The sequence below is a fragment of the Pogona vitticeps genome, chromosome 2, assembly GCF_051106095.1.
Source record: "Pogona vitticeps strain Pit_001003342236 chromosome 2, PviZW2.1, whole genome shotgun sequence".
In the NCBI taxonomy this organism is placed as follows: Eukaryota; Metazoa; Chordata; class Lepidosauria; order Squamata; family Agamidae; genus Pogona; species Pogona vitticeps.
Window position 1 is genome coordinate 229,115,885 of NC_135784.1, and position 15,418 is coordinate 229,131,302.

The window sequence follows — 15,418 nt, forward strand, 5'->3', positions numbered from 1 at the left end:
AGGGCAGAAAGAAAATCGCTGAGAGGACCAGGAGAGAAACGGGACGGCATGCGGGACCCAGGCGCCCCGGCTGAGGGAGGGTGTGCGTCCCTCCTAGCCTATGAAGCGCGTGGGCGCCGCGCCAGGCGCCCCTTCCCTCCCCCCGGTTTTGCTTTTGCTTTTTGCGTCGGACCAGGAACGTCGCGAGGCCGGGCCGCCCACCGCGGCTCTTGGCTCTCCCGCCCCTCATCCGTGGGGAGGGCGAGCAGAGGGGGGGGGGACGGGTGCCAGCCCTTTCAGCAGGTGGCTTGGCCGGGGCGGGGCGGGCCCAGCAGGGCCCCTCCCCCGCGGCTTAGCCATTGGCGCGGGGCTATAAAGAGAGCCGGCGCTGGCCGAAAAGACTCCTGGCTGGGGGGTTGTGAGGGAGCGGCAGGTGCCGGCAGCGCGCGCGGGAGTCTCTTGCGTCCTCGGGGAATCATGCAGTCTTACGTCCAGTGGTGGGGGCGGCTGGTGGGTCGGGGCACCGTCCCCCGCGGCACCGCCTTCGGAAGCAAGCGGCCGCCGGGCCGATGGGGACGCCGCGGGCAGCAGAGGTTGGCGGGGGCCAGGGCCACCAGCACCACCGCCACCGCCACCAGCACCATTCTGGCCGGGAGCGCCGCGGCCGCCCAGCGCACCGCCAGGCACATCGAGCGGCTGCTGCCCAGGCACGACGATTTCTCCGAGCGGCACATCGGCCCGGGGGACAAAGAGAAGCGAGAGATGCTGCAGACCCTGGGACTGTCGGTGAGCCAACTCGACGGGACTTGACCCGCTTTCTCGGCCCGCTTTCCCGTGGCCCCCCGACCCTTCCTCCACCTTACGCGCCCCTCTTGCCCGGATCCGCCCCCAGAGTCGCGGTTGCTTTGTTTTGTAATTCCGCTCAGTGCCCACAACAACGCTTCAGCATCCCTGTCGGGTCATTTGGCCTCGTTTCACTTTCTTCCCCCTCCCCCTCTCCCTGCCAAGTGTCTTGAGGGGGGGGGGTGTAAACCCGATGTCGTCCAGCGCTTCGTTAGTTGAGCTCCCACCGTCGGGAGGCGCAGAGTTTCCCCCGCGGCGCCTCTTCTTCCGCCCTTTGTCCGAGCCGGTGCCTCCGGGGGGGGGGGGGCGGCGGCTGAGACGGAGCGGAGCTTTAAACTTGGAGAGGACCTGTGCCACGCTTGGATCTGTCTATTGTGTTTTTCAGAGTATTGATGAGCTGATCGATAAAACCATTCCTGCTAATATTCGCTTGCAGAGACCTCTGAAGATGGATGACCATATTTGTAAGTATTTTTTTCCATTCCCGATAAAATTAAAAGCCCCCCCTCTCGTTTTTCATTTAATAGGCTTTATAGGGTCAAAGAGATGTATTTGCCTGTCAATAGACTGATAAGCCACTTCTGAGTATTTTCTACCTAGTAAACTCTGAAAAGTGTCCCCAGAAGTCAGAACTGAGCTGAAGGCAGACAATTGTTATTATTAGGTTGTTTAATAGAGGTAATTGTTAAAACCTGCAGTAGAGAATTTATATGAACATATAAAGATAACCATGTTAATCTTAAATTTGGTCCCATTGTTAAACATCTCCAAGTCTACTGTCTGTTACTTTATTTCTTTCAGGACGGTTGTTGTCTTCCTTGACTAGGAAGGAAGATACAATATATAAATCATTAAATAAGGAATAAGGGAACTTAAGAATTGTATCTTGGGACCTACCATAGTATTCTAGTGTGTTGGGGGCTACAGGATATTTAAAATTACTATGATATGTCTAAATGTTTTTTGTCCAATCTTAACTGTAATATTTATTGCACTCTTCTATAAACCAGAAGTTATCTTTTTCTATGCCAGTATGAAACTTTGCATATTATTACATTAATAAAACCAGTTAGGAGTTGTCAATCAGAATGTGCTGGTCAAGAAAAATTATTGATAGAGGACATCAAATACTGACAGTAGAATGTTTGTTCTCATATACCAGTTTGCAGCAGCAGTAGAATACTATATGTGAACGTGCTTTTTTGAGTAACTGTTAATGCACACATGAAAAGCTAAAGAGACTGTGTGTGTTATTTTTACAATCAATTTCTCTTGCCCCTGTAAAATTGTAATGCAAAAACATTTTTCTAGTGGCTTACAAAAGCTGCATTTTCAACAAAAAATAGGTGGAAGTCTTTTTGTTAGGACTTAAAGCATACTGAACAATCTTTCTGTAATTATTACTCATGTAATAACTTCTCCAGTGGGAGGTGCAGAGACACTTTAAAATAAAACTATTAATGAAGTCTCTTTGTTTTCTCACACACACATTATATAAGAAAGCTAACTAATCAAAATGCTTGTCCCTGGGAGATGTGTTGATGACAGACTGTTTGCTAAGATTTAACCGAACAGTTACACTGAGGTGATATTTTAGATTCTAGCTTCCCCAAGGACCTTTTTCCATGTGTAGTCTTCTTTATATATATATCTATATATGTATTTATAATGACATGACTATGTCTTTGACAGCAATTCAATATATACCACATAAAGTATTTTGATCCCTTTTACTCTCCTTTTGATGCTGCTCATTACAGTTTGAGTGTAAACTTGAGGCCCTGCAGCCACTGTTAGGTTCCTGGCCAGTTCAATCTGGTTAGTTTGTGATGACATCACAGAACAGAGGCAGCAGCTGGAATGGAGTAACCAAGAGAATGATAAAACCTGAAATGGAGGGTTCTAGGCAGAGATAACAGATTGTGATGATGGAAACTTTGCTTTTCTTTTTCTTTTCACACTTTATAGATACAGTGTGGTTTAATAAACTACCCTATTTATTTCAGTTTTGGGGGGGTCTAACAGAATTTGAAAATAACACAAATACAGATGATATTAATCTTTAAGTGAAATAATAGACAAAATCCTGTTGTGTAACTTTGCGCCTGGCATAACCCAGTTTGGGCACTGGAAACATTTAATTTACATTAATTAAAAGCTTCCTATCCTCTTATTGACCTGATAGCACACAATGATTATATATTACTTCGCTATTTTGTAGGGCTCCCTTTTGTCATTCGGGAGCCTTGGGAGAAGGGAATCCTTTAAAAGTCAAAAAATCATTGCTGTGTTGGCAGCAGTGGTCCCAATCCCAGTGATAGCAATTTTTTGCTTTTAAGGATTTCCCCCTTCTGTCCCAAGGATCCCGAAGGCTTTCCCATGACCCCAGGAAACCCCAGAACCTAAAACAAAGGGATAAGAAGCTTTTAATTAATTAGTTCACACAAATATTTGGGGCTTGTCCCAGACTATTTATGATTTTAGCAACAAATACACAATGATTAATTATTGCTAGTTACATTTGTATTCTTCCAGGGACCTCAAAGTAGTGTACAGTACATGATTCTTTTCCTCCCCACTTTATCTTCACAGCAATCCTGTGAGGTAGAGTAGAGACGTAATGAGTAGCTCCAAGACACCCAGCAAATTCCATGGCTATGTGGAGTCTTGAATCTTTATTATTCTCACTGCTGTGCCACAATGGCTCTTATGGTGGTTCCTTAAGGACACTCGGTGGCCAGAACGCTAATGAGGATTTACCCTGCTATAAGTATCACTTTATGAACTGCAATAGCAATTTTCTGCAGATTTCTCCTAAGTATCACGGCATAAATTGCAATGGCAAATTTTCTGTTAACTGAATTTCTTGTGAAAGTAGCACATGATTACTTTAACCAATTAGCCACAATTTGTCACTTACACTGGCATAAATCCCCAAAATAATTTTTGCCACAGTAGCTTTGATGCCTGACCATAATGCCTTGAGACAAATAAGGCAATGCATGAGAAGTGGTATATCTGGGTATTTTGATGCTGATGCCTTTGAAAAGATTAATCCTTTCCCAGTTGCTCTTCATATGTTCCAAAGTGGCAGGCAGTGGAAAGTACATAAATGTGCATTTTTATATGACATCCGGTATGTTAATGATAGTACAAAATGTCAAGAAGCAGGTGTTTGTTTTAGAAGCAGCTCTGTTAAAGAAAAATAGCATTTCTACAAGTATCATTATAAACTAACATCAAAGCAATGTGATTTTCCTTTGGTCTTTAATTCATTCTTCCACTTAGCTAACTAGCACCATGTTAGTAGTCACAAGGCTACACATTTATTATATTTATTTAGTATATTTTTACCCCACCTTTCACTTTAAAAGGACCCAGGGTGGCTAACATCTGCTGATTTAATCATATGGTGTTACTGACAACTGAACAATTGCCTGTTTGAAAATATTTTAAGGTATTTTTGATCATGACTTATAAAGTTTGACCATGGCCATGCTATAATAGCAAAACAAGGAGTATTCATCAATTCTTGTTTTCTTTTTCTTTTCTTTTTTAAACTGGTAAATATAATCTTAGCAGCCCTTGCTGCATTTGCTTTGGTTTTTCATATTCAGGATGTAAACCCTTCCTTTTCAGGACTGAACCAGATAATCACAGCTATTTTAAAAACTCAGTAGAATACAGCTGGCTCACTCCCTAACCAGGGCATTTTCTCATCACCTGTTGCAACGTACTGTAGCTCTCTTCCCATACATGGGCCTACAGGTTACAAAATCAGTTATTTCTGTATGATAAAGGAATTATATTAATATTCATACCATACTTTATGAAATATTATCCTTTTTTTTCTTTGTGTGCTTACTTGTTAACTCTTAAAATAAATCAACTCCACATCACTAGTATCAAATACAGTGGACGCTCGACTTACAGACGGCTCGACTTACAGACTTTTCGAGTTACAGACTTCTCTGGCCGCAAAATTTAGGTTCAACTTGCAGCCAGAGAATCGACCTACAGACTAGAAAAAACCAAAATGGAACAAAAATGGGGAAAAAACGGCCGGTTACGGGATTAATCGGTTTTCAATACATTGTAGGTCAATGGAGACTCGACCTAACCTGCAGCCATCGTTCCAATATGGATTAATTCCGTAAGTAGAGGGTCCACTGTAGTAATATTCTGTAACAGATTGTCATTTGTTCAATGAAGCTCTGAACATTTCCATTCATGGACACAGTAAGCCTATACTGATATACTAATTTTCCAGTCCCTAAAAACTGCTATGGAGCAGTGCACCTCCGATGAAACAACACCTGCAGTTTTCCCAGTAATAGCTGGACACCTCCAAACTTAAGCTGGTAAACTGAACTTTCCAAATAAGCTAGTTTCACGGCGGTCTGGTATCTTACATCTTATTCTTATTAAATCTGTTTATCATATGAGTAATGTTGATGCACTTACTATGTCAACAAGTTTATACATCAGTTGAGTCTCTCTACTTACTGGATCCTGTTACTGAACACTTTGTACTTCCAGGTTCCACTGGATCAGAATGATGAAAGTGATCGAGGGGGGCAAGCAAGTACTTTGGCCAGTTTTAGAAAAAATCTGATACATGAATGAAGCTGATTGTGCAGATGTCTTGATGCTTGTGTGCACATCAGTTGAACATTTCAACCATTCAGTGGCTTTGAAGAGAATGAGGTGGTCCAAGTGAGAGCCTGCTTGTGTACCAGCCACAACTGCATGCTGACCCCTTTAAACTTTAAAACAAAGCTGAATTCTACCAATCAGATAATGGACAGGAAAGGGCAGATTTAGCCACTCAACTGTGGGCAGCTGATTGGTGGGATTCCGGCTTTCTTTAAAAGGCTGTATATGAACAACTCCAGCTGTCTTATTTGGCTGGTAGTCATACATGCAGTATGTATTTGGATTTCCCATCCAACTTCATGTGGATTTGTCCATCTGACTGATTATGAGTTTGGAAGCTTGCTTAAACACAGGATAAGTTCAAACTGGATTAGCATGCCATATGAATCAACATTATTACAATGCATGTAATCAATTGTGAGTATACTGAGGTGGTTATAAAAACATGCATGTTCAAATTTCTGTCAAACACACTTCATTTCAGATACTATATGTAGAAGTACAGATGGGCCACCATTTTTAATACCAAAAAAGAGAAATATGCATTACATTCTTGTTTTGTGCAGAATAATATGAGATGTTGGTAATATTGGTGTTCCAATTTTCTTTTTCTTATTTTTGTTAATCATCAATTAAAATTTTGAAACCCAAGCTGTTATAAGAGCTTTTGTTACAAAATTGTCAATTTAGTAAATAATCTACATTTTTTCTTAAAGCTTTGATTGTATTCTGATAAGCTATATTTGTGGTTTATGGAGCTGAATTATGGTGCTGTGTGGATAGAAAGCTCCATTAGATCTGGACACAAATGGGCACTTTTCCTGGGAAAAGTAACATTTGTTCCTAAAGATCTGAGAATGACAACATGGGAACTGTATGTGCAGTGCTCTCTTTTCCCCCTTGTCTTTCCTCAGTTATGTGATAACAGTTCCAAAAGATCAATGAACTCTATTCTTGGTACACATTAAGATCATTGCCTCTGATTATGTTACGCAATACTCTGTGCTAGGAGAAATGAACAAGGTCAGCAGGAGGCATTTATTCAGCAAAAAGAATTGCTAGCTAAAGTTCCAGTAAGATAGCTCAATTGTTTTCATGGTAGCGGGTTTGCTGTGATGTACTTCATCTGATCTGCTGCCCTAGAAAACTGGAAGCACTAGCCTGAGAAGGATGGCTGATTTCCAAGTGTTTCTTAATGAGTGTTTACTGACCTCTCGTATTTCCAGCTTTTCTGACTCTGACTACATTGCTTCATAGTTTTGTCATTGAATGAAATGGAGGGGGAGAATCTCAAATTAATCAAATAGATTTATAATCTATAGTGTGCCCATTTGACTCGGGCTTCCTCAGCCCAGCACCTTCCATAAGCATTGGAGTACAACACCTATCATCCCCATAGAGCATGGTCATTGGACTTGCGTATTGGGGTCAGAACAGTTGTAATCCAGTAAATTTTGAGGGCACTATGCCAAGGTGAGAAGGTGAGGAAGGGTGATATAGAATACTCTGTGCTTCTTTGAAGATATCAGTGTTACTTGACACTGATAGATGTAATATGTTTACTGAAGATGAGAGCCAGGGTCTAAAGGACCATGAAGCAAATCATGTGAATATAAAAAAGTAATATAAGGCGTTTATTTGAACACCACTTTCCCATGTTATGGGACACAACAGTTCAACTGAGGAGGGTTTCAGAATTGGTTTCTGACATGAAATTGGAGTTAGTTGAGGAAAACAAAGATTCCATGGGATAAATACAAGCTCCTTAACTCAATGGATTCTGGTCACATATCCCAGAAAAAAATAGTTTAATGCTTCTGTTGTGAGACCTAAAGTATGGATGCAACAGGAGAGTTACAAACTAAAACTGGGAATTCCAGTATTGCCTGCTTCTCTATATACGGGACAAGGAAGTTGGGTTTGACTTGGTTTTTTCCTTTAGGCCAGTGGTCCCCAACCTTTTCTGAGTTGTGGACCAGATGGGGGGATTCCATTTGTGGGGGGGCACCCCCATGCTCACGGGTGGGCAGGGCGCTTCCACGGAGGGGAAGGGCATGCTTGTACGCATGCATGGAGGGGGTGCTGGTGTGCATGCGTGGAGGGGTGGGGCACACTCATTTGCATGTGCGGCAGGGCAGAGCACACTTGTGGAGGGGAGGGGCATGCTTGCACATATGCGCGGAGAGGCAGAATGCACTCATGGGCATGCACGGAGGGGCAGAATGTGCTCATGCACATGTGCAAAGGGGCAGGGGTGGTCGCGGAGGGGCACCTGTGCTTGCAGGTGGTGGGCCATGCAGGTGGGGTGGGTGGAGGGAGGGCATGTGAGGAGGGTGGGAGATCTGTCTCCGCAGCCCGGTCCTGCCATAGCCACGGACCGGCATCGGGTTGTGGACTGGGGTTTGGGGACGCCTGCTTTAGGCAACATCCCTCCTTAAGTAGATGCAGTTCCAAACAATCTCTGAATGTTGTGGTAGGTCATTTTGGAGTGGGATTAAATGAGAAATTATATTTTACAATTTTTTCAAACTCTTGAGTTTGATTGAAAACACTTTGAAGGGAAAATCTGCGTATCTTTTGTTCCTAGTGGTGTTTAGCTGTTTGATCAGACAGTTCCTGAACATGTTCAGTGTGGCTCTACATTAATTTTATTCCAGTCACAGCGTAAACAATGCCATGATGTTACTGAAACAATGTTGAATAAAAAGTGCTGAAATACTTGTATGTAAGTGATGGTATCTTGCGGTGCAATCATGTAGTATAAATATCCATATTTAAAGTTACATGAACATTGCACTGGATCACAATGTTAGATAACTGGTTGCACAACAAAAACCTCAAGTCTAGGGCACACCGCATAACACTTGCAGCAAGCCTGCCATTGGCAGCCTGTGGCTGAGTCAGGGGGTCTCAGAAAGCATAACAGTTTGTATTCAGCACTACTTGTACAATTCTGTCTTGGTTACAGTCCTTCTGTGATTTCCCAGAAAGTACAAATCTACTAGGCTAAATCCCCAACAGGATTTTGGCTAAGATTTCAAAGAGCCTTGACTATCACCTGAAGGATTGGGCAGTTTTCTCATCAATTATTGTTTTTTCACTCATCAGGTTATAAGAAACAGATGCTGGCGGGATTTTTGTGAAATTTACCAGCAAAATATATGGAGATTGTTCAGTAAACAGCAATAAAATGTCCTTTGTAGATGTATTGCAGCATAGCAGATGATGCCTGTGGATATCATGATGTAAAAGTTGTCTATGACTAAATCCACTAGGAGTGGGGCCCAAAACATTCTATACTAATTATGGTATCACGGGCTACGATACTAGAGCATCTAAGACAGGGAATCATTATGTTTGAACAGATGATCTCCTCCCAAGTATTTTTGAAAATTGTGTTGGACAGAATCCTGTTTACTAAAGCAGTTGTGTAAGGGCGATCGTAATTCCCCCCACTCTCTGGCAGGCTTTCTGTTGCATGCAGTTAATAGCCCAAAGAGAACCTTACATAAGGGTTGGGGGAACCACTGCACACTTGCCTTACACACAAGGTTTTTTGCCAGTTGCATTTGGGCCAGTGTGGTCCTGGAGATTGTCTTATAGATCTCAGGGAATATAAAGCAATTGTGAATGATCTCTTTATTGTAACACAACTTAATTTGAACCAGGAATGTCAACATTGCTAGTCAGCAAAGTAAGAATGGGAGGGAGATAGTGGGTTAAAAAGACACATCGATGTTAGCAAGTCCTAAATATAATACCTGCAAAAGAAGATATGGGGCAAGAGGCTCATCATCATCATCATCATCATCATCATCATCATCATCATCATCATCATCATAATAATAATTATTATTATTATTATTATTATTTTTATTTTTATTTTTATTTTTATTTTTATTTTTATTTTTATTTATTTATTTTATTTATTTATTTATTTATTTATTTATTTATTTATTTATTTATTTATTCTTGTCGTTGTCATTGTCATCAATTGTAAGAGTTCTTCTGTAACATTCTTTCTAATTAGGTGAAAATGAAATTCTTGAAACCTTACACAATATTGCCAGCAAGAACAAGATCTGGAGGTCCTATATTGGTATGGGATATTACAACTGTGCAGCCCCCCAGGCCATTGTGAGGAATCTGTTGGAGAATGCAGGATGGTAAAGTACATTGTTTTCTCATTAAACACACACATTGCTGTGTCGTACGTATTGTTAATATATGGGAACACATAAATGGCACCTGTTGTGGTGATTCAGGATGTTAATGACAGGAAAATTATGTCAAAATCAGATTTTATCAAAGGAATAGAAATCTTGTTTTTGTTTTCTCTCTCTCTCTCTCTCTCTCTCTCTCTCTCTCTGTGTGTGTGTGTGTGTGTGTGTGTGTGTGTGTGTGTATTCATCGTTAATAAGAACTGTATGCCAGTTTACTAGTTTTGGTAAAGGAACTAGATTTGTGTGCAGGAACAGGTAAATGGTTTTCTATATTTACAGTCATTGCTATGACATTTTAATTCAGAAAATGAGAAACTTGACATTTATCTACTCAGTGCAAGTAGAAAATAATTTTGTGCAAGTGGTTGCAAGATGAAAGAGCTGTGTGCTCTCTCTGGCTGCAGCAGTTATAGTCACCATTTAAGGCAAGCCATTTCAAACTAAGTGAAAAAGAAAACTCTTCAGTTCCCTTTCTGGTTAATATCACGGTGTGCATACTAGCTTAAGGCTAATATGGCTAATCCATAGACTGTTGGTGGCTTTCTGTCTGCATCCTTTTTTGAAAAAGACCTGTATGTTATGTTCCTGCATTATCTAGTGGATGGAAGAATCATGAGCAACTGAAAGTATATATAATCCATGTCAATTCAGGGATAAATCCCACTGAGTCCCATAGAACCTATTCCCATATATTATAAAACTGTGGTCTAGATACTTAGAAATACGCATTTGTGGAATATTCTACTTCAGTTGATAATGTACAAGGGAAGTGTTAGATTCTACACTCCTTCTGGTACCGGTCACTACTTTACAGTTGTCGGGCATACTTGAATTTAAGCATTCAAAATGATTCAGAAGCACACTAGTAATTGCTCCTGATGTAACTACTGTACACTATATGTATATCTTTGGAGATACCAACACAGTTGTCAAGTGTTCAGAGGAAATATGGAAAAGTGTGGTCTGCAAAAGTACATCCCATTCAAGTACATATGTCTCCATTATTTTGTAAATATAGAAAATGTATATGGGTATGTAAAATTAATTTTTGGATGACAACAGAATTGAAAGATCAGGAGAAATGGTGTCAAAAGAGCAAGGACTTTGTTCTTGTGTTAGTTCTTTATAATTTTTGCAAACAATTAACAGTTTTATCAAGCGAACAGCATGCAATGCCAGATTTGGCAAGCAAAGATTCATCTTTTAAGATTAGTTTTTGCAAGTTTTGTTTTATAGCACCATATACAATGCATGAAATGGTGGTGGATAGTGGAGAATTGATTTATTAGTTGTCTACTAAACTTCACCAAGGAGAGATGTGGTGGTGCTGTGGGCTAATCCGCAGAAGCCTGTGCTGCAGGGTCAGAAGACCAGCAATTGTAAAATCGAATCCACGCGACAGAGTGAGTGCCCGTTGCTTGTCCCAGCTCCCGCCAACCTAGCGGTTCGAAAGCATGCAAATGCAAGTAGATAAATAGGGACCACCTCAGTGGGAAGGTAACAGCATTCCGTGTCTAAGTCGCACTAGCCATGTGACCACGGAAGATTGTCTTCAGACAAAACGCTGGCTCTATGGCTTGAAAACGGGGATGAGCACCGCTCCCTAGAGTCCAACACGACTGGACAAAAATTGTCAAGGGGAACCTTTGCCTTTACTAAACTTCACCACTCAAGTAATGCAGATCACAAACCAAATCCTCCATTTCTGTAAGATCATTAAGGCCGTAATCCAAAATCAGATAGTTATGCCATTTTCTTTTCTATGTCAGTTGAGACTCAACAGTCCCTAGCCATTAAATTGGTTTCTAAAAGTTTTAGTTTAAACTGAGAAGCAATTTTCAAACAAATTATTTTATTTCTGGTTGTTAGTGAATTTATATGCATTCAGTTTACATGAATCTGACTTATGAAAACATGGTAGTTCTAGTCAAGCTTTTAAGAAAATGTGGTTTATGTTGTTTTACTCGTATATTCAGCTAGTTGTATATGTGCCTTTCAATGCAGACACTGGAAAACAATGAGTTTGCATGAATCTGCTCTTTATTTCCTTTCCTGTTATGTTTAGTTTTTAGAGAAAAACAAAATTGATGCCATTCAGTAGTATTATAGTGAAATCTTGTTATTAAAATAAATGAGCTAAAATACCTTGTAAAATTTCCACAGTCTAATAGTGGGTGGAAATTTGCTTGAAACAGCTAATTTTCTAAATGTGAACCAAAATGGCTTTTGTACCTTTCAGGTACAGTATTTATAACTGCATTTTAAAGAGAGGCTTTTAGAATGTCTCAGAGTTTTGTCCTTAGACAATATGGTACTCCTCTTTTTACATTTGGCATTAAGTGTATAGATCAAAATGGCTTAAAATCTAAGTTGAATTGTTTGGCTCACTAACCTACAATCAGCTGTTAAATGTGTGACATTATGAGGCTATGTTAGGCTGCACACATTTTCGTGCCTATGCTTCCTGATTGTTTTCACAATGTCTGCTGTGGTGTTGCCCTAGAAACCAAGCTAATTAATTCAAATGACGTGACAGGAACATCAATGAATAGGCAGACAATAGAAAGAATGTTTGGCTTCTTGAATGAATTGACAATAAGTCTAGACTTAACCCACGAAATCTAGTTTGTCATAGCAGTATTTGCCTGTATGATGTTTATTTACATTTATAATAATATTGCTGTAAGCGATTTCTTAACGTGTGTGCAATGCTGTACGCTTTAGTTGCATTGGATTATGCTACACTTCTTTTTAGTTAAAGGCAGAACAAGGCATTGCTCTCCTAATGGAGATGATGAGATAATCCTAAAATGTGAAATGTACATGTATTTAATAGAGGCATTCAGTAACAGTGTAAATATTGAGATGGGGTGGAAGAAGAACTTACATAGATAATAATATTAGTGTGAGTGTAAATCTGCCATAGCTGTGGCCCAGATCCTTGCAGCAGGACTTTCTGTGACCTGCACTGTTCCTTTTCATTCAGGCTAGAAGTTGTGGAGGGTTCGCTTCTGCTTTTAAAAAGTTTTTACCTTCTTTGGCCTTTTGTTTTTGCTAAAACAAGGCCCACTGGGGCTGCATGTCTTGCTTAAAGTAGAATTGCACTTTCTGGTACATTTGGGGAACTTGATTCACTTCATTTTCACAAGAGCAAAAGGCCTGTTGGGCGCAACAGCACACAAAAATAGGGGTGGGCCTGTGTATTGTTCCCCCCCCGAACCAGTATAGGAAGGCTAATTTTTTTTCACTCAAGAAAGAAGATAATTGCTTTCTTACTAGTCCAAAAAGTAATTATGGTGTGAGAAAAATGTATGATTTCAAAGATTTTATTCATCATGAATGAGTTTATTTAAAATCATGCTATTTCTTAGTGATTTCTTCATTTAAATGTATGTATTCTAGCCAGCTAGCAATGCCATGGCGTGCTCTGGTCCATGGGATCATGAAGGGTTGGACACAACTTAACAACTGAACAACAAAAGCAATGCCATTGTGCTAGTTCTCATCAAGGGCAAGTAATAAATAAATATTACTGTAAAACCAAGTTTAAAAAAGGCCCAAACAGAATCAAGATGTAAACATTTTAGAATGTTAAGATATTAGAGTGATGGCAAGAGCCAGATATAAAATCTGGGAAAAGGTGTGGTCTGCAGGTAAGACTCTCCTGCCCTTAATTTCAGACCAGTGTCTTCCGTGGCTATCCAGAATGGTTGAGACTCTTCAAGTCTCAAGTTTGCTGCCAATCGTTGATGAAAAATCATTAAATCTGTACATGCCCCTTAGTAAGACACCAAGCAAGCCTTTTTGTCAGTGTGAATTTAAACAGCCCATCTTCTCACCTTCTTTCCAAGAATTTCTACAGCATTTATTTCTTAGACCTTAACTGTGGTTTGTAGGGGAATAAGCCTTTAGTTCTTTTAAGAGCTTAAGTTTAATTGATTAAGCAGCTTAAGTCTTGGGGATTGTTAACTATCAGGGAGTCACCGACTTACAGTTCTGTGATTCTGTTAGATGAATGTGCCCAAAGGAATAAATTTGATTTTTACATATTGACTGAAATCCTGTTTTAGATATGATTTGTCGTACATTAATACATTTTCTTGGACATTATCTGTTGCACTTTAACAACACAAGAGGCGAGACTACACATAGACATCACCAGATGGGTACTACCGAAATCAAATTGGTTATGTTCTCTGCAGCCAAAGATGGAGAAGCTCTATACAGTCAGCAAAAACCTGGAGCTGATCATCAGTTTCTTATAGCAAAACTCAAGCTTAAACAAAACAGTAGGAAAAACCACTGGGCTATTCAGGTACAATCTAAACCAAATCTCTAATGAATATACAGTGGAAGCGAAGAACAGATTTAAGGAACTCAATTTGGTGGACAGAGTGTCTGAAGAATTATGGATGGAGGCTTGTAACATTGTACAGGAGACAGCAAAAAAAAAAAAAACCATCCCAAAGAAAAGGAAATGCAAGAAAGCAAAGTGGCTGTCCAACGAGGCCTTACAAATAACAGAGAAGAGAAGGGAAACAAAATGCAAGGGAGATAAGGAAAGTTTCAGAAAATGGAATGCAGACTTCTGAAGAATAGCAAGGAGAAAGAGGGCCTTCTTAAATGAACAATGCAAAGAAACAGAGGAAAATAATAGAAAGGGAAAAACCAGAGACCTGTTCAAGAAAATTGGAGATATGAAAGGAACATTTTGTGCAAAGATTGACATGACGAAGGACAAAAATGGGAGGGACCTTATGGAAGCAGAAGACATCAAGAACAGTGGCAAGAATACACAGAGAAATTATACCAGAAAGATCTGGATGTCCCGGACAAGATAGTGTTGCTGCTGACCTTGAGCAAGATATCCTGGAGAGTGGAATCAAGTGGGCCTTAGAAAGCATGGCTAACAACAAGGCCAGTGGAGGTGATATCATTCCAGTCAGACTATTTAAAATCTTAAAAGACGACGCTGTTAAGGTGCTACCCTCAATATGCCAGCAAGTTTGGAAAACTCAGCAGTGGCCAAAGGATTGGAAAAGATCAGTCTACATCCCAATCCCAAAGAAGGGCAGTGCCAAAAAATGCTCCAACTACCGTACAATTGCACTCATTTCACACGCTAGCAAGGTTATGCTCAAACTCCTACAAGGCAGGCTTCATCAGTATGTGGATCGAGAACTCCCAGAAGTATAAGCTGGATTTCGAAGGGGCAGAGGAACTCGAGACCAAATTGCTAACATGCGCTGGACTATGGAGAAAGCCAGAGAGTTCCAGAAAAAACATCTGCTTCATTGACTACACAAAAGCCTTTGAATGTGTGGACCACAGCAAACTATGGCAAGTTCTTAAAGAAATGGGAGTGTCTGACCATCTTATCCATCTCCTGAGAAATCTATATGTGGGACAGGAAGCAACAGTTAGAACTGAATATGGAACAACTGATTGGTTCAAAATTGGGAAAGGAGTACGACAAGGCTGTATATTGTCTCCCTGTTTATTTAACTTATATGCAGAATACCTCATGCGAAAGGCTGGACTGGAAGAATCCCAAGCCGGAATTAAGATTGCCGGAAGAAATATCAACAACCTCAAATATGCAGATGATACCACTGTAATGGCAGAAAGCGAGGAGAAATTAAAGAACCTCTAATGAGGGTGAAAGAGGACAGCGCAAAAAATGGTCTGAAGCTCAACATAAAAAAATAAACTAAGAT

At 40.5% G+C, this 15,418-nt stretch overlaps 1 protein-coding gene across 1 annotated transcript in view; it reads left to right on the forward strand.

Moving 5' to 3' along the window:
* Positions 1 to 343: 343 nt before the first annotated feature.
* The window catches only part of GLDC (glycine decarboxylase), a 50,882-nt gene continuing 35,807 nt past the window's right edge, over positions 344 to 15,418 (forward strand). Inside the window, exons 1-3 of the mRNA XM_020810391.3 lie at positions 344 to 765; positions 1,208 to 1,286; positions 9,509 to 9,644. Of these exons, the coding sequence (XP_020666050.3) occupies positions 457 to 765; positions 1,208 to 1,286; positions 9,509 to 9,644 (524 nt within the window). The 5' untranslated portion in view covers positions 344 to 456. The remainder of the gene's footprint in view (positions 766 to 1,207; positions 1,287 to 9,508; positions 9,645 to 15,418) is intronic.